Genomic DNA, 26,185 nt, shown 5'->3' on the forward strand with positions numbered 1-26,185 from the left:
TCCAAATATTGCACCTACAGCTAATGCCTGTTGAAGTAAATATAGTGAATGAGGGAAGTTTAGAAAATAAATCTCAAATATAGTTTTTATCCACTTGAATATTCGCAATTAGTAACTGGCATTGAGACATTTGACAATCTGTATACACAAATGCCTAAAGTTATCACCGACAGGCTGAAAATCAGATGTAAAGAACATTCATCTCTGCCTAAAGTGCACGTCACGACTTCTTTTTCCCTTAAACAGATGACTTTTTGCCAACGAATAATCTCGACTCCTTTCAAAAAGTGCTTCACTGTTGCTAAACACTTTGGGACATCCTGGTGCGCAAAAACATTATCAAGGCGCACACTTCCTTCACAGTATTGAGAGCGTGGTCTCAGGAACCTGTCCACGCCAATGTTGCGGAAAGCTGCTGCAGTTTTCTGCTGAATTTGTCTATTTCGATCCCGGCATGGACTATCAAAGAATGGTCAGGTCTGAAATCCTCACACAAAGGAAGTTCAGCCGGAGGGAACACCGGCAATAGAATTGTTTCAGTCACATGTCCCCCACTCTCTCATCAGGTTGCTTAATGAATAATCAACACAAAACCATATAAGGACAAAATAGAGGTTGTATTTTAAAAAAATACATTAAAGAAAATAAAAGAATCCAAGAACACAGCTTCACATACATGCTGTTGCCAGCAATGTGAGAACATCTTACACGCCGCGAATCCTGAATGATACAAAGTTAAAAATCACACAACACCAGGTTATTGTCCAACAGGTTTATTTGGAAGCACTAGCTTTTGCTATAAATTCTGTGTCTTATGGTCCTATTCCACAACTACCTGATGAAGGAGCAGCGCTTCAAAAACTAGTGCTTCCAAGTAATCCTGTTGGACTATAACCTGGCATTGTGCGATTTCTAATTTTGTACACCCCAGTCCAACACCTGCATCTCCGAATCATCACTTTCAATTAGCTATTGTTTTTCATCAGGAAAACTCTGAGAAGGAATAAGCTTCCGATGGTGAAACTTTTATTAGTGATTCCAGAACTTTGGAGATCAAGGAGATGAGAGGAAACATGTTACTTTGACAGTGAGATCCCGTACACACGCTCTGGGTACATTGATTTGTTTTATTTAAGCTCAGGGATCCACTGTAGCGCAAGCAAACCTTTTCCCAGCAAGGGATGGCAATATACCTGAATGTTAGCATATTATTTAGATAAATGTAACATGAAGCTGTAACACAGCGCAGTACAGTGTATCTGCTGGAAAACACTAAATGTCCAGTTTGCATGTTTAGGTGTCTCTTGATTGTTCAATAGGCCGCTGTAGAAGACACAGACGCACCGATCAATGTAAACTTCTCCTTCAGCTTTGCGCTGCCATTTCTGCAAATATTGAATCATTGCAATCTGATTCCACCGACCGACCTCAAAGCCGAGCAGTTTCTTTAATAATTTAGTAAAGGTTTTGATTTACAAAACTAATTTAAAGCGATATATCAAATTTTCAGTTTGCATCATTTGTAAAATAGATAAAAATTAAACTGTCAGAAAGTTGTAAGGCTAAACGTTCATTCAGAAATAACCCAGAACAACAACATTCAGAGCAAGCCCTCTCCCTACCCCCAAAAGGACATCTCGAACATTTCAATTCAAATTCTACCCTAAACATTTCAGGTATAAATCGATAATAACATTTCCACCCAAGAAATAATGCAAATTACAATCACAAGTCAAAATGTTAATACTTTACCATCAGCAATGAATAATCCAATCTAGACCCCCTTGGGTCTGACATACACGAAATTGATACCTGTTCCAGTTTGAGATTCTTTTTTTTTGTGGGGAGGGGGAGATGGGAGATGGTGGTGGTAGCTTCACGCTGTGATAATTCCTCCCTTTGGGGAATAAATGCACCAAGTAGGGTTTTGGATAAATCGACATGAAATGGGATGTGTACATAAAAAAAAATGTGACAAGACTGCAACCCAGTTCTAAATGTAAACTGAAACCATTCGATTTTTAGTTTAATAATTAGGAAGCAACACTTTGCAATAAACGGTCGTCTTCTATAAATTGATAAGAACTCTACTGTTTGTCTAAAACTTTAAACAGACTTATCTGAACACAACCCATTGTTGCACTCTTTTAGGCAAATGCACCAGGTTAGTTTCTATCGTTTATTTAAATATTCTATTAAAATACGTGGAGTTAACATATCATATGCAACCATATGTGGAGACACTTTTCAGATTTAACAGATCCTCATGTTAAAACAGTCCGATGGTGCGTCTGACAGACGTGCTGCACAGCACCGATATATTTCTTCAGATTAATATGTAAAGGTGAGGAAGGTACTAGATATTCCAGCAATTTAGTTTTAACTCGATGGCTGTCTGCTGTCTATATTACTTGCAATGTATATAAATTGTGTAGAAAACAAACAAAAATTGACAAGAGATTGGACTCAACAGTTGATTGAATAGAAACAAAAGGAGATCAAGGGTTAATTTCAGTGAAAAGATTATTCACTTTCACTCTTAGTTCTTGGTTCTCATTTGAAGAAGTGGAATATGTCAAATTCCAACTAATCAAACAGTAATGCATTCTGCACTCCCAATGATCAGTGATTGGAAGTTTTAGTAGAAGACCTCTCTGCCTTTAAATTAGGGATAGGTCTTGACCCCAAACTGTAGGTAGTCAAAGACACTAGCTTCTTCTCTCTACTGGTTCAAAACAATGAAATAGGTCTCTTCATTCTTCAGTCAGACCACATTCAGCGGAACAAGAAAGGAATTACTATTTTTTGAGAAGGTAACCTTCCACTGGGAGGTTAATTTCACTTTCTCCAGGGTAATTAGGGAGAGGCAATTTAAAAAAGAAAGTCTGCAGTTTACCAGTCTGCTTATGCCAGTTAACAGTTGGCTGGGAGGAGGTCACATGTGATCATCTCACCTGGTTGGGAATGTCAAAGTACAGATAAAACAATACTAATATTTCAAAAGAGGTGAGCAACAAAAGGTTCCAAAATCCCAAAAGCCTGTATATCATCTACAAGAGTTGAATAAGGAGGTGTTGGAATACGCTGCACTTGACTGATAAGTACAATTGCAACAACACTCAATTAGCTCTATATCATCCAGGATAAAGCAGACCCCTTGATCAACACTCCACTCACTAACTTAAACATTAACTTATAGCACATCCTATCTGCATAATTAATTATCTACAGATTTCACTACAGCAATTCACCAGGATTTCTTTGGTACTTATCACCAAAGCATTTCAGCCTCTCCTATCTACAGTGCAATGTTAGTAGATGCATTGTAATCACTGTCATATCCAAGATCCCCACCAACTCAGACACTCTGATACTTCTGAATAATATCAGCATTCTTTTCTGCTTTCTGGATCCTGGAACAACTTTATTTGAGTGCTTTCACCACATGGACTACAATGATTAAAGAAGAAGATAACCACCATCATTATCTTACAGTAATTGGATGTGAACATAAAACATCAGGTTTGTCAATGATGCCAACAACCCAATACTTTTTTAAAAATGTCTCACTGTGAGTTGGGAATAATCAGAACTCTGAGTCAAAATGAAGTACATTAAAATTAAAGAACCACCCAATCTTTGACAGGAGGTATTAAATTCTAAGGGAGGCAGTGGCATTGTGATATTGCCACTGGACTCATAATCCAGAGACTGCAGGCTAATGTTCTATGGATACAGCGGGTTTGAATCCCACATGGCTAATGATGAAATTTGAATCAATGAAAACTTGATATTAAAAGCTTATCTTTTAGTAGCTGGCCATGTAATGATTATCATAGAGTCATAGAGTCATTGAGATGTACAGCATGGAAACAAACCCTTCAGTCCAACTTGTCTTGCTGACCAGATATCCCATCTCAATCGAGTCCCACCTGCCAGCACCCGGCCCAAATCCCTTCCTATTCACATATCTATCCAGATGCCTTTTAAATGTTGTAATTGCACAGTCTCCACCATTTCCTCTGGTAGCTCATTCCATACACATATCACCCTCTGTGTGAGAAAGTTGCCCCTTAGGTCACTCTCCCCTCTCACCCTAAACCTATGCCCTCTAGTTCTGGACTCCCCCCCACCCCAGGGAAAAGACTTTGTCTATTTATCCTATCCATGTCCCTCATGATTTTATAAACCTCCATAAGGTCACCCCTCAGCCTTTGTTTTACTTGTATTGGCAAATGCTGAGGGGTGACCTTATAGAAGTCTATAAGTGAATTGTTGTAAATTCCCATCTCTGATTCAGAAATGTTTTTCAGGGAAGGACATCTATAATCTTTACCTGGTCTGGCCTACATGTAATTACAGGCTCACATCAATATGGTTGACTCTTACTTGTTGTTTGAAATGGCCCTAACAAGCCAGTCAGTTCATTAGGCATTCAGGGATGAGCAATAAATGTTGGTCCAGTCAGCAACACCCACATCCCATGTATGAATAAAAATATCATGTGATCAAGTATGGACAAGAGAGTTCTGATGAAACAGGTCAATACAAGTTTGATGGCAACAGTTTGCTTAGAACCCATGTACAGTATCAGGGTATTTTATGTTTTGAAGTGTCCTAGGAGAGATCTACAGCAGTCCTCCACCGCCAAATCCTAGCCACCCAACAACTGAAGGAAGAACACCTCATCTTCCACTTTGGGACCCTCCAACCACACTGAATCAATGTCGATTTCACCAGTTTCCTCATCTCCCCTCCTTCCACCTTATCCCAGATCTAACCATCCAACTTGGCACCACCCTCTTGCACTATCCGACCTGTCCATTGTCCTTCCCACCTATCTGCTCCACCCTCCAATCTATCACCATCACCATCACCCGACCTTCATCTACCTATTTCATTCCTAGCTACCTTCGCCTCAGCTCTCCCTCCTATTTATTTCTCAGCTCCTTTGGGCCCCTCCCCACATTTCTTATGAGGGCTTATGCCCGAAATGTTGACTCTCCTGCTCATCGGATGCTGCCTGATTGGCTGTGCTTTTCCAGCGTCACACTTTTTGACTCTAGTTTAAAACAGCAATCAAGTATTTGGTAATATATAATTACTACATCAGTGTGAGAATGGATATCTGAGGAAAATAGGCAGCTTATTATAGTTTACAAGGAGGGCAGAGAAGGATAAGTGAAGAGAGGTGAGGAAAAGCAAGCACAGCAACACTTCTTGAAGATCTTCCCCATCTACTATCATGTTTTGGGACTCCTATCCCAAATTTGACCCCTATCTGTTGTTTGTAATTTTTACAAACAACTTGGATGTAGGCATAAATGGATGGGTTAGTAAGTTTGTAGATGATACTAAAGTCGGTGGAGTAGTGGACATTATGGAAGAATGTTGTAGGTTGCAGGGAGACTTGAAAAAACTGCAGTACTGGGCTGAGAGGTGGCAAATGGAGTTCAATGCAGATAAATGTGAGCTGATTCATTTTGGAAAGAATAACAGGAAGGCAGAATACTAGGTCAATGGAAAGATACTTGGTACTGTGGATGTGCAGAGGGATCTTGGTGTCCATGTACATAGATCGCTGAAAGTTGCCAACCCAGGTTGATAGTGCTGTTAAGAAGGCATATAGCGTGTTAAATTTTATTGGTAGAGGGACTGAGTTTGGGAGCCGTAACGTCATGCTGCAATTGTATGAAACGCTAGTGCAGCCTCACTTGGAGTATTGTGTGCAATTCTGGTTGCCCCATTACAGAAAGGATGTGGAAGCATTGGAAAAGGTGCAGAGGAGATTTACCAGGATGTTGCCTGGTCTGGAGCGAAGGTCTGATGAGGAAAGGCTGAGAGACTTGGGTCTGTTCTCATTGGAGAGAAGAAGGCTAAGAGGGGATTTAATAGAGGCATACAAGATGATCAGAGGATTAGATAGGGTGGACAGTGAAATACTTTTTCTGAGGATGATGACATCTGCTCACAAATGGGGGCATAGCTGCAAATTGAAGGGTGATAGATTTAAAATAGATGTCAGAGGGAGGCTCTTTAGTCAGAGAGTAGTATGGGCATGGAACGCCCTGCCTGCCAAAGTAGTCAACTCAGCCACATTATGGGCATTTAAACAGTCCTTGGATAAGCATATGGATGATGATGGAATAGTGTAGGGTGATGGGCTTAGATTAGTTCACAGATTGGCGCAACATCAAGAGCCGAATGGCCTGTTCTGTGCTGGATTGTCCTATGTTCAATGTTCTATGCACTACATAAAGAGGGAAAAATAGAGAATCTTTCAAAACTGAGGCATTACCTAGTCCAGTCTTAGAATGAACCCAAGGATCAATCATGAATAGCAAGATTAAGCCAGTCTATTGCATTTCTATTTGGAATACACAATAAATAGGATACTTTTAGCAACTAACTATTTTTTGACTTAGAGTCATAGAGATATACAGCACAGAAACAAACTCTTTGGTCCATGCAAACCAGACATCCTAGATAAATCTAGTCCCATTTGGCAGCACTTGGCTCATATCCCTCCAAACCCTTCCTATACATATAAACATCCAGATGTTGTAATTGCACTAGCCTCCACCACTTCCTCTGGCAGCCCATTCCATAAACACACCACCCTCTGTGTGAACAAGTTGCCTCTTAGGTCCCTTTTGAATGTTTCCCCTCTCACCTTAAAACTCTATGCCCTCTAGATTTGGACTCCCTCGCCCAGGGAAAATACTTTGTCTATTTATTCTATCCATACCCCTCTTGATTTCATAAATGTCTATAAGGTTATCCCTCAGCCTCCGACACTCCAGAGAAAATAGCTCAAGTCTATTCAGCCTCTTGCTATAGCTCAAACTCTCCAACCCTGGCAACATCCTTGTAAATCTCTTCTGAACCTTTCAAGTTTCACAACATCCTTCCATTTAGCAGGGAGACGAGCATTGCATGCAGTATTCCAATAAAGACTGAACAAATGTCCTGCACAGCCACAACATGACCTCTCAACTCCCATACTCAATGCATTGACCAATAAAGGCAAGCATACCAAACGCCTTTTTATATCCTATCTGCCTGTGACTCCACTTTCAAGGAACTATGAACCTGCACTCCAAGGTCTCTTTGTTCAGCAACACTCCCCATACCTTTAAGTGTATGGAAAGAATACATTCTGCATCTTGATTGATCCACCTCTTATAATTCTTGCTTTCATACAATTTGATCAAACTGGGATAACCTGCAAATTTCAAAGAAATGCAAAGCAACAATAAACAGGTTAAGTAATATTCCATTTTGGAACCTAATGAGAATTAGACAAGAACAAACACATAATACAATTGAGTTCAATGAAGATAAGATTGAGTGGACTCAATCTGCAATAGTTTTAAACCCAAAAAGATTTGACAAGTTCAGAATACATTCAAGATTTTCAGTGCATGACAAATCCAAGATTAACAGCACCAATCACTGAAGACAGCAGTCTTTGACTCTAACAATTTGGGAGGGTTTGTGGAAAATCCTCAAATCTGGCTGCCCAGTGAAATGCATCACCATTCTTCACCTACTTCTTGAAGACCTGCGAGTCAATGTATCCGCCATACATCAATATGAGTGCAAACAGGATTGTATCATCAAACCATTGCTTTTCTCTACCTTCCTTGCCACAACACTCCACCCCATCTCTATGAAGCTCTCCATCAGAGTGAGCTAACCAACAGACTGAGCAGGAAACAGAAACTTTTGGTGCCTCCAGACCAAAACCAAGATTAGGCAGCATCAGAGGAGCAGGAAAGTCAATGTTTTGGTCTGATGAAGCGCTTATGCCAGAAACATCGATCCTCCTGCTCCTCAAATGCTTCCTGATCTGCTGTGCTTTTCCAGCGCCACCCTTTTCGACTCTGATTCACCAGCACCTGCAGTCCTCACTTTCTTCCAGAACCAAAGTTACCCAGCTTTTGTCATCGAGCTGCCTTATGTAGTGAACACTGACATGTACATGCATTTGGAGGTCGACATACACATCATCATCAATGCATTCAATGAGGGGTATGAGGGAATGCTCTTCAGACTAAACATTTTGAAAACAAAGTTTCTCTACCAGCTCACTCTTGCAATGAAATACTGTCACTGACTATCAAAATCCATGATGAGCCCCTGGACAACAAGGATCATTTTGCATACCTCAGGAGCTTCTGCTTTATGTGAGCAGACATTGACAATAAAATCGAACATCAAATCTAATACATTAGTGCAGCCTTTGGATGCCAAGGAAGAAAATGTTCAATGTCTGAGATCTCAGACCCAGCATCAACTTCATGACCTGCAGAGCAGCCATGTTCCCCACCCTCCTGCGCACATCAGAAATATGGACTATGTGCAGTGGATACCTCGGATCCCTCGATAGGTATCACCAGCTCTGCCTTCCCCAAATCCTATATATGCACTGGTAAGATAAGCTTGCCAACATGAGCATCCTCTCCCAGGCCAGTATCTTCAGTATTGAGGCACTGGCCATGCACAACAAGATGTGATGGGTGGGCCACATTGTCTGCATGTTTGACAAAGTGTCCCTAAATAAGTTCTCTACTCTGAGCTCTACAACAGTAAGCGATCATAAAAAGGGCAGAGGAAACACCACAGGGACATCCTGAAAGACTCCCTAAGCAAAGGGCACACAGAATCCAGGGTGGCCCATATATCTGCCTCCTCAAACACCACACAACTCAGCTTTGGCTGATAAGTCTGTGGCACTAGGATTGGACTATTCAGGCACCACAAAACCTACGCCCCCATCCCGTCCCTGCTCCCCCACCAACCCCCACAGTAGAAGCAAATCATATTTGACCCTAAGGGACTGCCAGAGAAAAAAAGATTTATGTGGATGTCAATTCTACTGCACCTTCTCAAACTTTGAACTATAATCTCAAGTGAACAATGCAACTACACTTGTATGTGGGTACAATGGAGAATTTTCCAATATCTCTTTCACAGGCACTTGTTGGTTAAGAATATGACAGTTGCAGCCCAAATATTTACTCATTCATCAAATGTGAACTGAAACAAGCATACTCAGAAAGTAAAGTAAGAGCACAGCCGCAAAATAAACTTGCTGTCCTTAAGCAATCTACGCAGAAAAGTCAAACACTGCCCAGGTACTTACATGGATGGCTTAAATGAAGAAAACAATATTTTGTCTGTCCAATTTGTAAAATAATCTCACAATTGTTAAGAAAATACTTGATTCATGGGAAAGTGAAGGATTGGATTCAGCCAACTTCTAACAAATGAATCATTCATGAAAACACCACATTAGATGACTTATCAAAACATTGAAGGATAAATATTAAGGTTGTTCCATTAGGAAAAGCAATTGTACAAAATGCTTCATTTGGCTTTTTTGATAATACACAAGGTGGGATAAGGCTCAAGTCTAATGTGGTCTCAAAACCCTTAGGAAGAGTAAATTTAAATTTTGAGTTGGTGTTGAGAGTGCATGCTGAATCTTCATTGAGAGTATGTATGTTCTGTTTCGAGAGTATGATGCTGGAAAAGCTCAGCAGGTCAGGCAGCATCCGAGAAACAGGGGAATCGACATTTCGGACATAAGCCCTTCATCCTGATGGGCTTATGTCTGAAACATCGATTCTCCTGCCCTTCGTATGCTGCCTGACCTGCTGTGCTTTTCCAGCACCATACTCTTGACTCTGATCTCCAGTCCTGCAGTCCTCACTTTCTCCCTGTATATGTTCTTTGCAAGTTGAACAATCAAGTAACAGTGCAGGTGACTGGAAAGGCTAACTTATCTCAACAAAAGTTAGACTTGCTAAAGGTCAGTCTGATCACACACCAATAATTACTTTTGAAATATATTTTTTCCAGACTAAATTCCGAACAAAATTCAGGAAAAATGATCTAAGAGCATTACAAACATACAGGTACAGCCATTCTTAGTTTAGTGTGTGTATGGTGCTGCCAAGAATGGGATGCTAACAAAATCATGCCCAAATTTAAAAACAAGCTCCTCATAAGAAAATAGGTAACATGAATTGGGTTACATTCCTGATATGTATTTTTTTAGATCTATTCTTATTAACATATAATGAAAATTGTTTTATCAACATTTAAAGTATTGGAATTATTTAAAGCAATGGAAGGTTGCTTGAATGAGACTGTAGAAGACTCGTCACTATTGGAGTCAATGGAAGTAACTGTTGGAACTAATGGCGGGAGAGCTGATGGAGAATGGCATTATGCTTGATTGTTGACATTACTTAAAAAGTGGTCCATTGTAAACTGCTTATCAAACTTCTGACTTTGCTTGTATCTGTAAATAGTAACATTCAATAACTTTATCCACTTAATGGTAAGCATCAAAGATTTACCATGGGATAACCAGGAAATAAACACTATTAGCAACATAAATTATTCAGGTGCTCGGAATCAATGAGTTATGTTGAAGCAAGAATACCTTGTTTGTATTTCCAGTTGAATCATCCAAAGCATATCACATTGCTTCACAGCGCCAAGGACCCAGGTTTGATACCAACTTCGAGTAACTGTCTGTGTGGAGTTTGCACGCTCTCTCCATGCCTACATGCGTTTCCTCTGGGTGTTCTGGTTCTTCCCACAGTCGAAGAATGTGCAGATTCGGTGGATTGGCCATGCCAGAAATTGACCTGTAGTGTCCAAGGATGTATAGGTTAGCTGTGGTTAAAAAAAAAACCCAATTAAGAGTCTGGGGATGTGTTAGGGGGTGCTCTTCAAAGAGTGGTGCAGGCCAGATGGGTCAAATGGTCTCTTTCTGCACTATAGAGATCCTCTGTTTTAATGATTTGATGAAACAACGATTCAGGCTGGAGTCTTAATTTGAAGGTTAGTTTGTTTATTTTATCTCAGTGTCATCGTTGAAAGAAGAGATAGTTCAGTTATTGGAGTCATAAAGAAATGACATGTAGAAGATTTACTCTCGCTTGCATCTGATGGAAAAGATGGACAGTTGTCCTGGTGGAGTATTGTGGCAGATACCAACCAGATTTTGTCCTTAAACATAGTCATAGAATCATATAGTACAGAAACAGACCCGTTGGTCCAAACAGTTCGTGCTAAACATAATACCAAACTAAACTAGTCCCGCCTGCCTGCTCTTGGCCCATATCCTCCAAATCTCTCCTATTCATGTATTTATCTAAGTATCTTTCAAACATGGTAACTGTACCTGCATCCACCACTTCCTCAGCAAGTTCATTTCACATGTGAATCACCATCTGTGTAAAGAAAATTGCCCACAAATCGTTTTGAAAAATCTGTTCTCTCATCTTAAAAATATGCCCCTTGGTTTTTAAATCCCCCATCTTAGGAAAAGGACACCTACCCTTAACCCTATCAATATCTCTCAAGATTTTATAGACCTCTATAAGGTCACCTCTCAACCTCCTATACTCCAGTGAAAATGTCCCGGCCCATCAAGCCTTTCTTTATAACTCAAACCTTCCATACCTGGCAACATCCTGGTAAATCTCTTCTGAAACCTCTATAGCTTAATAATATCATTTATATAAAAGGGCAATCAGAACTGGACATGGTACTGCAGAAGAAGCATCATCAATGTTCTGTACAACCCCAACATAACTTACCAACTCCTAGACTCAACATCCCCAAAGGATTGTAACAAGTTACAACACCATCTACACTTACTGATGCCTCTCAAAGGCAGCTAATATCATTAAAGATGCCTCCCACCCTGGTTATAATCTTTTCCAACCTCTTCCATCAGACATAGGATGCAAAAGCTTAAACACATATACCAACAGTTTCAAGGACAGCTTCTTCCCCGCTGTTACTAGACTTCTGAATGGAACTCTCAAATTTCAAATCTAATGTTGATCTTGCTTTTTGTGCATCTTCTTTGGAGCCATAACTTTGTATTCCTCAATCTGTTCACCCTATGATCTTTGTACATTATGATCTACTTGTACTGCACACAAAACAAAACTTTTCACTGTACTTAAGTACATGTGACAATAATAAATCAAATCAAATCATAAATTCAATGAACTAACATGTCTTCTGGCAGAAAGTACCATTAGAATCCTGCTGAATCAGACATATCAGCCCTATTCATTATCAGTTTTCTGTGCTTTGATAGTGTTGGTGAAATATTACTGATGGTGTTCAAAATTGCTTTGTTGTAGGTGTGAAAGAAGATTTCTTGAATATTCAATAATGATCTGATTAGTGACCTGCCTAACGCATCTGCCACTAAAACTTCAATATATGCCTTTGTTCTCCAAGTTTAATTATTCTAATGCTATTGTGGTGAGCCCTAACTTTTAGTACTTGTAAACTAGGTCAGTTGAAATGCTACTGCCTGTGTATTAACTTGCTCACTGTCCATCTTTGCACATCACCCATCTGCTCATTGATGTAACCTAGTTTCTGATTAAGCAATGCTGTAACTTGAAAACTCTCCATCTTGTTTTGAAATTGCTCCTTGCTGTCACCTCTCACTATTATGTATTCTCTTCTAGCCCTTAAACCATCAAAATCTAGCTTCTTGAGAATCCTAAGCTAAAATCTGTCAACACTGGTAGCTGTGCTTTCCTTAGCTTGGCCCCCAACTTTGGAATTTCTTCCTAAACCTGTTTCTCTCTTTCCTCTTTTAGGATACTTCATAAACTTACCTCTGACCAATCTCTTTGGATGATCTTTTCTAATGTCTTGTTATGTGCTTCATTATCAGATATTGTATTATAATATTCCTGTTTGGGCCCTAGGGGTGGGAAGCATGGTGGCTCAGTGGTTAGCACTACTGCATCACAACACCAGGGTATCAGGTTCGATTCCAGCCCTGGGTGACTGTCTGTGTGGAGTTTGCACATTCTCCCTGTGTCTGCGTGGGATTCCTCTGGGTGCTCCAGTTTCCTCCCACAGTCCAACGATGTGCAGGTCAGGTGAATTGGCCATGCCAAATTGCCCATAGTGTTAGGTACATTTGTCAGAAAGAGATGGGTCTGGGTGAGTTACTCTTCAGAGGGTTGGTTGGGCTGAAGGGACTGCTTCCACACTGTAGGGAATCTAACCTGATTATTTAATTCAGCTAAAGGTGTTATAAGGCAGGTCACTGGACTTGAACTGTTAACTTTGTTTTCTCTCCACAGATGTTACCAGACTTACTAAGTTTCTCCAGCAATTCCTGTTTGTATTTGAAGTTTTTTGTTATTTAAGAGAACTGATACTATTTGCCATGATTCTTAAGTGAGTAAGTCTGCCCAAACAATACTCATAATTACAAAATCAGAGCCAAGTGATTTTGTTCCACAGGGTTACTAAAGTTATGGTGTAAGAAGATTATAAATCCAGTGTCATGGCCTACCCTGATTCCTTAACATGGCATGTGAGACTCAGTTAAGCAGTGGTTTCAATGTCAGGTGGGATTAAAATGCAGTGGGAATCTAATGGATCTCAAATTCCTTTTAAAAACCATTTAGATATCATGCTAGGTTTATGCTTTGTGCAGTGTCAAGCACTTTCTCTGGAAGTCTTTCCTCTTTGAACTTAGGTTGAGTTGTGCCTTCACTTTAAGTTTAGCATCAGCATTATTCAGAAATTGTTTTGCATTATTGCTGAACCTGTAGTATAAATTACACAATTTAATGACACTTCGATGAAATGCAGCATGGAGAAATACATTGCCAATATATTTATTTGGATAAAATCTTAAACCAATCCCTGTCTGTCTGATGAAACAGTTCAGATGGATGCTAACTTTAAATTGATTTGTTGCATGTGTAATACTTTGACATGTTTTGGAAGAAATGTTCAGGCATTTTCTTTTTTTCCCAAAATTATGTTCCAAACAAATGGAATATATACGATCACCAAAATAAATCTGATTTCTATTATTTTGTCAAATATTAAATTCACATCAATTAGTCTTCATTTATAACAAAATATAACAAAAATGACCAATTCATATTGGCTAGAGGCAGCATGTGATTTTATTTTGTTTATAATAATTACAACATTTTATTCATTTCCCCTCGCATCTAGACTTTATTACAATTATGTTCTTTGCAAGTGGGTTACAAGTTGCTCTCCGCAGTTTGCTCTCAGTGATAGAAAGCATTCTTTCTCCCTACAACACACATATACAACTCTGAAGTTAACGGTTATTAAATTTGACTGGGTGCTCTCGAAATACAAATGGAGATAATTATATCTATTTATTTTGGGGCAAAACACTGTTCCATTTAAAAGCTTTAAAAAAACAAAACCTTTGGGAAATATACATACTGTAGGAAACAGCAAAATGCCACTTCCCATGTGACAGTTTAGATTAATTTGCATCTGCAGGAACATTAACAGCCTCCATCAGAATTTTCCATCTACAGATTTGGGTTTAACTCTTAGCTCTCCCTTTTCTTGGCAGTGGGCAGTACAGAATGTGTCATAAGGCAAAGTGGATTCCATGTTGTCCCAATTTATTCAAAAACTTAGCTTCCAAACCTACATGTTTTCTCAGTCAGATAATGTGTATTTTTTTTTTCTGTTGCTGTTTTGAAGTCCACCTCTCCATGGTGAACTGCTATTTGCTATTTAGATATATTTTTGGCTTTGCTACTCAGATAATTGTATTTTCTAATCATGTGGCTCCTAATACTAAATACCCAGAATTCAACAGGCAGTTCTGCGAATGTATTGACGGCACTGGATAACTTTTGAACAGTTTACTTAAATGTTAAGTGTTGTCTCACTGGCATTCAGCTGGCTGGTTTGGTTAGCAAATGCATTGAAATAGGTGAAGATATCTCCTGCAAGGCATCAACTGGTTATTTTGTACATACATTGAAGCTACAGGAGCTTATTTTATTTAAATGAGCCTTGGTCAGTGACCAGTTAAGGTGCAATTTAATTTGAGGTTACAATAAATGGACTCAAAACAGGAGAATTAACTATCCAGGTAGGGCTTAGAAATTATGTTGGAAATAATATATTTGGATTTTCAGAAGTCACTTGATAAGGTACCACATATTAAGATACTTAATAAGATAATAGTCCATGGTGTTGGAGGTAGTATGTTAGTATGGATAGAGGATTGAAAAATCAATAGAAGATAGAGAGTTGGGATCAGAGGACGTTTTCAGGATGGCAACCTGTAAATAGTGAAGTGCTGCAGGGATTAGCTCTGGGGTGACAATTATGTATAACACGTGTTAATGACTTGGATGAGGAAGGTTAATGTACTATAGCCAAGTTTGTTGATGACACAAAAATAAGTGGGAAGGCAAGTGGTGAGGATGCCACAAAGAGTCGGCAGAGGGATACAGTCAGGTTAAGTGAATAACCAAAAACTTAACAGGTAGAATATAATAAAATGTGGAAAAAAAAGCAAAATTAAGCATTTGGCAGGAAGAATAGATGACTTGAATATCAGTTAAATTGCAAAATACTGCAGAAAGATATGGAAAATATGGATTTGAGACTACTGATGCATGATTCACAAAAAGATAGCATCCAAGTTCATTGAGTGGGTAATAGGAAGGCAAGTCGGATGGTTGCCTTTATTTCAAAGAGAATGGTGTATAAATATTGGGAGGTTTTATTAAAATTATACAAGGCACTAATCATATCACAGCTAGAATACTGTGAGTAGTTTTCAGCCCCTTGTCTAAGGAAGTATATACTGGAAATGGAGGCAGATTAGAAAAGGTTGACTAGGCTTATGCCAGGAATGGCAAAACGGTTTGGCAGGAGAAATTAAACCTCTACTCATTGAAACCTGGAAGAATGACAGGCAACTTTATTGAAACATAGAAGATGCTTAGGGGACTTGAAATGGTTGATGCAGAAAGATTGATTCCCTGTGTAGGTGTGTACAGAAGCAGAGGGCATAACCTCAAAATGAAGGTCTCATATTTACAGTAGAGGTGAGGTGGAATTTCTTTTCTCAGAGGGTTGTGAATCTGTGGAATTCTTTACCACAGAATGCAGGATTATAAAGTGTATTCAAGCCTGAGAGAGTTTTAATCAGTAATCAACGGTTATGAGGTAATGGTAGGAGAGTGGAAAGTTGAAGATTATCAGATCAGCCATGATCTATTTGAATGATCCGCAGACTTGATGGACTGAATGGCCTACTCCAACTCCTATGTCTTATAAGTGATTGAGGAAAAAAATCAATTAACACAGGATATACAAAAGGCCAAGAAGTTACTACTCATTCCTTAAATTGAGGTTTTAAGAGAGCAAAGTGGAAGAGCTAATATGAAAACAAAGTGTGCTGCAAACACCCAGCAGACCTGGCAACATCTGGGGAGAGAAAGAAAAATGGAGTTAATGGATTGAATTTAATGCCCACCACCATGGACAAACTTGGTGGTGAGGGGCATTTAATTGAGCAGGTAGTTGCAGTACCAGCAGCATCCACCAGCTCTGGGTAGCATTCCATACATCTGAACTGCTGCCAGTAGTTAAACGTCACAACAGAGAGGGCAGAATAAGCATACCCATATTCAATCACATTATACCCATTCTACGTTTCAGCAGCAAACAACTCAACTTGGTCCCTCTTGATTGTGCCATTGCCTTTCAAGAGCAGATCTCTTAGTCTCAATCCTTACCTATTTTCTGTAGCATGACAACTGATATTGTTTTAAGATCTTATTCAATTCTCTTTTGATAGCCCCAGTTAAATTTACTTTCATCATAAACTCTTAACAATACATTTCAAAATGCCTTTCCATTTACTGTACAAGACTCACCTCAAGTTGCCTTTAGTTCATTTGCTTTCACCTTATATCAGTGTCCACTGGCTTGTGACCCTTTCTGTCAGAGATTTTCCTTTTTCCCTTTCACGCAATCTGGTCGCTTATTTTTTTGAACACCTCTACCAAAGTTCCTCTCATCCTTTTCTTCAAAGACAATTCCAGATTCTCCAAATTTTTCACATAAATGAAGTCCCTCATCCCAGGAATCTGGTAAATTCTTTCTGAATACTAAAGACTTCATGTCTTTCCTGAAGTCTGGTGCCCAGAATTGCCCTCCAGTTGAGGATAAACCAGTTACTTATAAAAGCACACTATGTTTTTCTTACTTGTGTACTCTATATCCCTGTTTACAGAGCCCAGGAGTCTAATATTTCCTACCTACTCATACAATCTGCCCTACCCATTTTTTACATTCCTGCAATCACTTCAGAATTACATCCTTCAACGTTGCATTGCCTCTTTGCTCTTCCTGTTAAACTGTTTTACAATTCTCTGCACAAATTTTCATCAACCACATATTAACACATTTAATCATCCTATATCCTCCTGGTGTGTATCACAATCCTCTTTGTAGTTCACAAAGCTTCCAAATTTTGTGTCATCTGCGAATTTTGAATTTGTTCCTTATACACACACATTTATGTCATTCATCTAGATCAAGGAAAGCAGTACTCCTAACATCAGTCCATGGGGAACTTCATTACGTACCTACCCAAACCCATTACATAGCACTTTATCAAATGCCATGTGGAAGTCACTGTGCGCCACATTATCTTTATCAACCCTGTTACCTCATCAAGACTCTCAATCAAATTAGTTAAATATACTTTGTTTTTAACAAATTGGCTTTCTCTATTTGATTCTCACATGACGAAATATCCATCAATTGTGTCCTGAGTTATTGCTTTCCCATCATTGAGATAAATAGACTGGACTATAGTTGATAAGATGATCATTCACTCTTTTTGATCAAAGGTATGAACTTACAATTCTCCAATCCTTTGCAAACATCCCAATATCTACAAAGCAAAGTTCCAGCCTCCACAATTTCTTCCCTTACTTCCGTTAGTAACCTTGGATACATTTCCTCTGGCTTCCATTGGTTTTGATGACTTATCAATTTTAATTTCAGCTAGCCTTTCTAACACCCTATTGCTTTTAGCCCATATCATCAACTACTTCCACTATAATTATGATTTTAGTACCATTTTCTTTCTTAGTAAAGACATAAAATATGCACTTTATGCCTCAACCATGTTCTTTTCCGCCATGCATATTTCTTTTTCAATTCTTAATCAGCCTACCTCTCCCTTTTCTACACTTTGTCATTGATATGCCTGAAAAGAAAGTTGGATTCCCTTTGATATTAGCTACTGGGTATTTTTCAGTCTTGTTGCCTCTCTAATTTTCATTTTATATCTGCACTCTGAATTTCCTATATTCAGCATCGTTCGTACTCATTTTCAAACTGATATCTCTCATGTGTGTGTTATCACTGCTCCATCATCCAGGGAGCTCTGGAACTGATTGTCTATCTTTCAATCTCAAGGAAATGCACCTTGACTGTACCTTAGCTCTATCTAAAAACAATCCGTTGTTCAATGTTTGATTCTAATGACTTGGATCCGACCTCTTCGCACACTACTGAAATTGCTCTTCCACCAATCAAGTATTTTTAATTTAGATTGGCTCTTGTCACTTTCAGCCGCTAACCTAAACGTTATGATACTATGGCCAGCACTATTACATAAATGTTCCCACTTGTTACTGATCCATTTTAACCAGCTCATTCCCAGAACCAGATTCTGTAATGCTATTTCCTCACTGAGCCAGAATATATTAATCATAAACATTTTCCCAGGCATCCTTGAAAAACTCTTGCCTCTCTGCCCTTTATATATTACCATTCCAATGTATTTTATGACATTAAGATCTCAATATTTTTGGACCAAATGTTTGCATGCCACCACCAACTAAAGACAAATAGTTTTAGGGTATAAAATACAGTTAACACATCTGTGCTGGAGTTTGATTGTTTCATTTTCCCCAACAGGAAATTGTATGAAATAAAAACAGAAAATTCTAGAAATACTCAGTTTGTCTGGCTCTTCACAAATGTGAAGAGAAACACATTTCACTTTTCAGCTCAATAACCTTTCACCAGGTCAGTTTCAATAACAGAAAGCATAAGCTCTCTTCACAAACACTGTCTGATCTGCTGAGCATTTCCAGCTTTTAGATTTCCATCATCCACAGTATTTCACTATTATAATAGTGTGCTGTACCTGACTGAAGATGCACACAGACTAAGCTGTAGAAAATTTTAAAGTGTCAATGTTCCTGACTTTTTTTTCTCTAAGAAACACCAGGGTAGAAAATCTCTTGCTTTGGGTCTTTGCCACTTTTATGAAGTTGTAGACTTTCCCCCAAAAGAGGCTTGGAATTGGAAGCAGAACATGGCTCTTAGTTAAATTAGGAAGAGGCATTTCTGACTTCTTTTGTCTGGAGCTATGGTTAGGATGCACCTCAGAAGTTGGTTGAAGGGCTTGGCAGGGTAAGGTAACATGCTAACGGCTCCCACTGCCTCACCCACCCCATCTCCAAGTTATGCTTAAAATATTAACATAAACATTTCCAATGGATCTGCATATCTTCTAGTTGTTATTGCTCGATAAAGATGATAGTATCAGAAACCAGAGCAGGAACAAAGGCCAGCCAGAGGAAAATCAATGCAGGAAAGCACAAGTGTTTGACTTTGGACAGGGAAAAAAGATAAGTGTGGACATGGACACAGTATACTATGGATGTACTGATCCTTCCCAGTGCTGAGGCAGAAAAAATATCCTTAATGTTTCAGAATGAGAACAGAAATAGATATGTTTTCATAACATTAAAAATATATTTTAGCAAGCTAAGAAAGAGACCAGTTGATCCAATGGACTGTCTGACCAATTTTAGTGCCCAGCTTCCCATTTTACTGCCATAATACCTTGAACCGAGTTATGATTCCACTTTTGAGGCAGTGAGGTCACTGTTTGACCAGCCTTTGGAGACAGGCTGAGACGTGGTAAAATAGCTGCAGAGGGCACCAAAGGAAGTCCAATGTGTTCACACTTTCAGAAAAATATCACCCAAGGTGGGAACACAACCCAATAGGAGGAGGTTGGCCAATTCATCGGGCTGTTAACGGCAACTCTACAAGCCTCAGTTTCAATGAGGAGCTTCATGAGGAGTGGATTCTTTTTCAAAGGTTCTGCGGTCGTACAGCAGTTTAGATGTTGCCTGAGGGTTCTCCCCTCTCAGTATCAAGGCCAGTCTGCCGGGCACCTGAACATCTATTTTCCACTTATTAACCCTTCATGGGCACTTCAAGCGAAAGTGCACTGTCCTCTTTGCAGCTTCCACAGAGGCTCACCAGAATGTTGGCACTGCCAAGAGTGCAAGGCTGCCGGCCATCTGACTGTACTGGCAGCTCAAAGGGGTGGACCACTGTCCTTAATTAATGTCTTGCTGGCATCCCCTTAAAGTATTGGCAGCCTCTGCCAGCAAAATTGCCCCTACGGTCTCTCCATCCATCTGTGCAGGCTCAGGAATTGCTTTGGTCCCGACATTGGGAGCCAAGGTATGCCAGTATGTTTGAAATTTATTTGCGTTGACAGCAGAGAATTAACTGCAGTATTGTATGCCTATAATTTTAAACCTACTTTAAAGCTTCCGATCATGGCAGTTGTCAACTTCTGAATGAGTCCTTTGTCATTCATTCAGAAGTAAACAATCTTGGTAACTATTTTTCCAATATCTATCTGCCATTATTGATCAAAGTACCTCCATTTAATGAGGTACACTGACTGCATTTAATATCAGGCAGCATGAAGCTTCACAATCAAGGTCACAATTAGTAATTACAACTGCAAAGCAGTGAGTGGAAAAGTGTGAAGCTTCACCCCTGGAATAATAAATAGCACCCATATAATTAGATTATAGCATTGAAAAATTTTATTAACACAAGAAATGTTTATAAAAATAATTACTTTTCAAAGCATCAAACACAAGCATTCTTTTACGTCAAAAATTAGAGGGATGGTTCTACATTATCTCAAGCCTTCAAAAATACAATTCATCAAAACCAGATTTGTTAACATGTGGCACAAGTTATTGTGTCAAAAAATCAATTGTCTGTTGCTACAAAATGCATACACTCATGTAATGTAATCTAATGTAAACTAAAATTCAAGAAAACATTGCACTTTAATTTTAGAAATGCTTAAAAATGCAGCTTTTGTGACAACTCATCTTCCTTTTTTTCATTTTTCTCCACTTTTATGAATTGTTTCTCTAGCTGGGAGGGTAAGAAAACTTTTGTATGATTTCCAACAACCCTGTAACTTTGTGGCTCATCCAACCAAAGGCAGATGATCAGGTCGTTGAGATGGACAGCCAGCAGGTTTTCTGTTGAAAAGCACCCCACGGCCCTGTTAACATGTGTTACACTGACTTTCCTGCAGAGTGTCAGTCACCTTGCGAAAGTTTAGATTACAACACCATGAAGAAAATGTCTTAATTTCATCATTTATTACCAAGTTGTGCTGGTGAATCAGAACATTAACGAGGAACTGCCCAAAGTTTTGGAATTCTGACAACAAATAAAACCCTACAATGTCTAAATCTGCAGTACATTTGAAGTCTTCTGTTAATTTTTAATCTTTTTGCAGTTTTGACTTCTTTGCAATCTGAACATGAAACCCCTATGCTCAAACAGTCTAGGAGATACCTCTCACTATATCCCCTTCAATCTCCCAAATTCCCAACAGATTTACTTCCTTTCAGTTAATTAGGAAAAGCTAATTTGTCAACTTCAAACCTTCAGATCCGGAGCTCATTGACCATTGCTGTACATAAGCAGGCAGCACAAAATACAAACACCATACATGTATTTGACAAAATTTATCCTCTCTCTTGCTTTCATGTGAATCACTTCACTGGTTCATACATAAAGCTGAACAAACAACAAAAATGTGAAGTCAAAGAGACAACTCTAGAGTAGTTTACTGTCTGTTATTTGACAAAAAAAAGAATCTAAATGACAGCATTTAAGGTCAACATTAAGATTCTCTAATTATGAATGTAAAGTTTTTTTTAAACAGGATCCAATGAAGTGCTAGAATTAAAATTGATTTATCTTACAGACTTTTACCTTACAAATTTTAAAAAGAGCTTTCTCCAAAATATTTCTTTAATGCAGCAGTGATTTCCAAGGTTGGACAAAGGAATAATATTTTCATAACATCTCTTTCTACCAATACATTAGAAAACGTGTTCATTTCAATGTCATAGGGTGCTTAAGCATTTGTAGGATTAAACTCAGCATCCTGATTATTATAGATTCTTTATTTTGTCACCTACACACTGTAAACTTTGCACATGAGCGTTGGGGGAGGGGGACTTATTGATCTGAGAAAACAAATAAATTAATGCTAATTATTTGTTTCAAATCCAACAGTAGAAACTTGTTTTTTACTTTTATTAATGCAAAATGAAGGTCTGGCAAAGTCCTAGCTGTCAACAACACATACTGCCTTGGCTTAGAGAATAGACTTAGTCCAATATTTTGCACAAACAAAACAGATTTCCAAAATAAATTGTTTAACATTCAAATAACTTTACAAAGTATTTCAAATCATACTTTATGCAAAATGGATGCAGAAGACTCTTGTTTAAATATCCATATCCTTCATTTCCATTGACAGCATGGTTAGTACAGACAGATGCATATTATTTTGGTAACAAAGCATGGATCTTCTACAATTCTTCATTCCTATTATTTTTTAAAAGCAAGTTATAATCATTTTGGTGGCAATATCTTATTAGCATTGTGAACAAATATTTACTCATTAATAGTACAGGAAGGTTTTTCACAGTTCAATGTTTTTAATCATTATATACATATTTGAACCTGCTTTGAGAGTTTAAGGTCAAGCAATTTAAAAATATTGTATAAATCCCAACATTTACTTTTATCACTACTTTTAAAGCCATTATAACGTGACTTTGGTGAGTCATCTAAATACCAATACACTTTTATTTTGAATTTCTCAGAAATCAATTTCAGTTTATTTCTTCATAAACCTGCTGTTGCATGATTGCAGTCTTAATTCACTTTTGTGAGCACTTTCAGACACTAAGTACACAGGAACAATATTATCATTCACAGTGACAACAGATGTCAGACTAGAAGAAGCCTACCTGAAAAAAAAACAACAGGGATTGTAAACAGAAAGGTTATCATGAGCTGATCTGAAATTGGATTATTATTTTCTTTTCATTCAGAGGTATCCTTGAATTTGAGGATTCTATGCAAATTTAGAAGATTTACACAGAAGAAAGTTGACCGAACATATATTATAAAATATTTAAAGTTTATCTAATTTATTGTGCAAATAAGCACATATTCAATGAAAACCTGTTTTTTTTAAACCAAATATACATTCATGTAAATCTGATAAATAATCCCTAATCTAAGCTTGAATAAAAACAGCACATGCTTTAAAATGCAGCCAGCAGCATCTGTGGAAACAGAAACTCGTTTTCATGACCTTTCATTATTGATCTGAAACGCAACTCTGTTTCTCTCTCCACAAAATGATGCTTGACTTTCTAAGTAATTCAAGCACTTTTCTGCTTTTAGTTCAGATTTCCAGCATCCACAGTAAATGGCTCCTGACTTAACCTTTCTTTTAAAATCCATATTAGTCTTGTTTTAACAAGTGCTAGTATAACTATAATTTTGTATAGCAGTCAGATTCGAAGAACTCTTATCTACTGCAAAGCATATTTTCACTAATCATCAAAATGAAATGTAGGAAATCAAAATAGAAACATTTTAAATAGTACATTTCAGCTTGCTTTAAGGTCATATCTTTAACTTAAACGCCTTGTAGTTTAATCCTACATTGTGTTTTACACCTACATTAAAGATAAAGAACATTAAACTTAATTACATTGAAGTACTAACAAAGAAAACTGTATCATGCATAAATTTATTTTCTAACAACATTCCATCTCACCACATAGCTTTTTGTACAAGGATATGTGAATTACTGTGACAGTAACATGAGAAACATCAAAATTCTAAAACTTTCTTCAAAAATAGGTTAAAAGTCAGACCATACCAATTTAATGCTCAAGTACACATTCCAGAGGAGAAAAAAGGGAAAGCTTCAAAGACACTCTTAAGGGAAGTGTGGCAGCATTGACCTTCATGACGGGGAGGGCTACAAATCACTCTGTAAGGAGATAACCTGTCCGTCAAGCCACGTCAGGCTTCAAGTTCCAAGACTTTAATGACAAGGCAGAATGGCAGCAGAGAACGGAGCAAATCGAAACAAGTCCTGCACTCTGGATCTTACTGCCCCTCGGACGTCCTGTCCCATGAGCCCAAAGATCCGTCAAAACCAGCCAGCTCAGTTACATACAGACCCATGGGAGAAACTCATGACCCTGAGTAGACTTCATCCTCAATTTGAGGGACAGTTGGTGATACATCAAATATTTCACCTTCAGCACAATAACGTGCAATGAGTTTTGTAGCAAGAATACAATTCTTTGATATACGCTGCTCAGTGAACAAAGTAAATATCAAAATGCAAAACAGAGTCTCAATTCAAGCTTCCAAACAATACACCTACTTCTGTCTAATCACCTTGATATCAGTTCTACTCTGAACCATTCCACTAAGTTGAGCTTCTGTAAACAGCGTGATATAATCTTGCACATTCAAAAATATATGTTTGGGAGAAAAAAATAGGTTTCTTAGTTATCTTTTAATTTTACTCATTTATTAAAGCAATTATCATAGGAACACAGTTAAGGATAATCTATTTACCTTGCATTACCTTGATGTACTTATTGACTTATTAGAAAGACACATGTTTGGCTCTTTGTAAACCTCTACTTTAACTCATTGTCATCATTAATTTAGTTCAGAGAGCCCAGATCAACTCTAAATGATTGCAATAATCACACCTTTTGGCACCTTCCCAGGACAAAGGACTCTGATGTAGGAATGGTGCCAAATAGTGAAGGAATTCAGCTTAAGATTCATTTTGTTAAACCCCAAAAACCAAAACAGGACTAGAGAGCTGATTAATCATTTGGGATACAGTAAGGTTGGTCACTGGGTGTAACTCTTCTTAATTGACACATTTGGGAAGTTGGCACTGAGCTCTTGAACCACCCGACTATCAATCTGAGAACAGAAGGAAATGTCTAGAAGACAGAGCTCCTTACAGAATTGAAGCAGCTTTCGTAAGGCCGCAGGGCTCACCATTCGTGTACCTATAGTAAAATAAAGAAAATAAGTCATATGTTAAATAATCAGGAATTACTTGATGTGCAAAAAAAAAGGCCAATCAGCAAGTGGAATCTGTAATAATATTGCTTCTGTAATATTGAAGGAAATACAAAGTTTGCTGAAGCTTTTAGTCTTGCCAAACTTATAGCAGAAAACCACTGGAATCCCGAGATGTACACTGACAATTGAAGGCATGTTTGCAGTAGCAGAAAAGCCCTGGTCAATTTCTCAATGTGGAAATTGAGGAATGTGAGCTGATTTGACTTCCATTTCAATTATCAAGTGGTGCATTATCCTTCATAATGCCTCTACCAGTCAGAGTCCACTTGTCAACCAATCAGCATTCTCCTCCAGTATAAATGTTGGTGTCCCACTTAAATTGGCATTCTTGAGCATTGTTCTGATGAGTGTAAGACAAAAAGACAGGAAACCAAGTAAGAAAATACAATCTTCAGGTATAATTTGATTAGAAGCAGCAGATTAATTGGATCAGGGCATGAAGACATTTTGCAGCCCCCATTTAAAGTCTTTTTTTTTCTTATTTTTCTATTTCAACTGTAGATTCCAATGAGCATATTTATATGGGAACAACCTAACTAAACTGACTATAATTTAATGACACTATCCCAGCAGTGATACTGCAGCAGCAACTTCACTGGGTTAGGTGGAAAAAGTTGACAACAAGCAAATGCATATATAACTTCTTAGTGTATCACAGATATCAGTCAAGATTAGAGTGGTGCTGGAAACGCACAGCAGGTCAGGCAGCATCTGAGCAGGAAAACTGATATTTCGGGCAGCAGCCCTTCATCAGGGATCATTCCTGATGAAGGGCTCCTGCCCGAAACGTCGATTTTTCTGCTCCTCGGATGCTGCCTGAGCTGATGTGCATTTCCAATACCACTCTAATCTTGACTCTAATCTCGAGCATCTGCAGTCCTCACTTTCGCCTCTTATCAGAGATATCAGTTGATTTGGTCTTGGCAGAGAAGTAAAGAAACACAGAACGCTACTGACTGTAGTGTTCCTTCATAAGAAAAAGCAATCTACAAGTGAAATAGGAAAATAAGCATTAAACATA

General features: G+C 38.4%; 1 protein-coding gene across 5 annotated transcripts in view; it reads right to left on the minus strand.

The window, feature by feature from the left end:
- Positions 1-10,545: 10,545 nt before the first annotated feature.
- fbxl4 (F-box and leucine-rich repeat protein 4) overlaps positions 10,546-26,185 on the minus strand; it is a 120,545-nt gene continuing 104,905 nt past the window's right edge. For 4 of the 5 annotated variants that reach the window (XM_043685479.1, XM_043685487.1, XM_043685494.1 and 1 more), the window contains exon 8: positions 20,736-25,088. In XM_043685479.1, coding sequence (XP_043541414.1) covers positions 24,925-25,088 — 164 coding nt within the window. In that variant the 3' untranslated portion in view covers positions 20,736-24,924. Of the gene's footprint in view, positions 10,665-20,735; positions 25,089-26,185 lie in introns of those variants that run through there. The other variant, XM_043685505.1, reaches the window with a different exon arrangement.

The sequence above is a fragment of the Chiloscyllium plagiosum genome, chromosome 3 (genome assembly GCF_004010195.1).
Source record: "Chiloscyllium plagiosum isolate BGI_BamShark_2017 chromosome 3, ASM401019v2, whole genome shotgun sequence".
Taxonomy (NCBI): Eukaryota; Metazoa; Chordata; class Chondrichthyes; order Orectolobiformes; family Hemiscylliidae; genus Chiloscyllium; species Chiloscyllium plagiosum.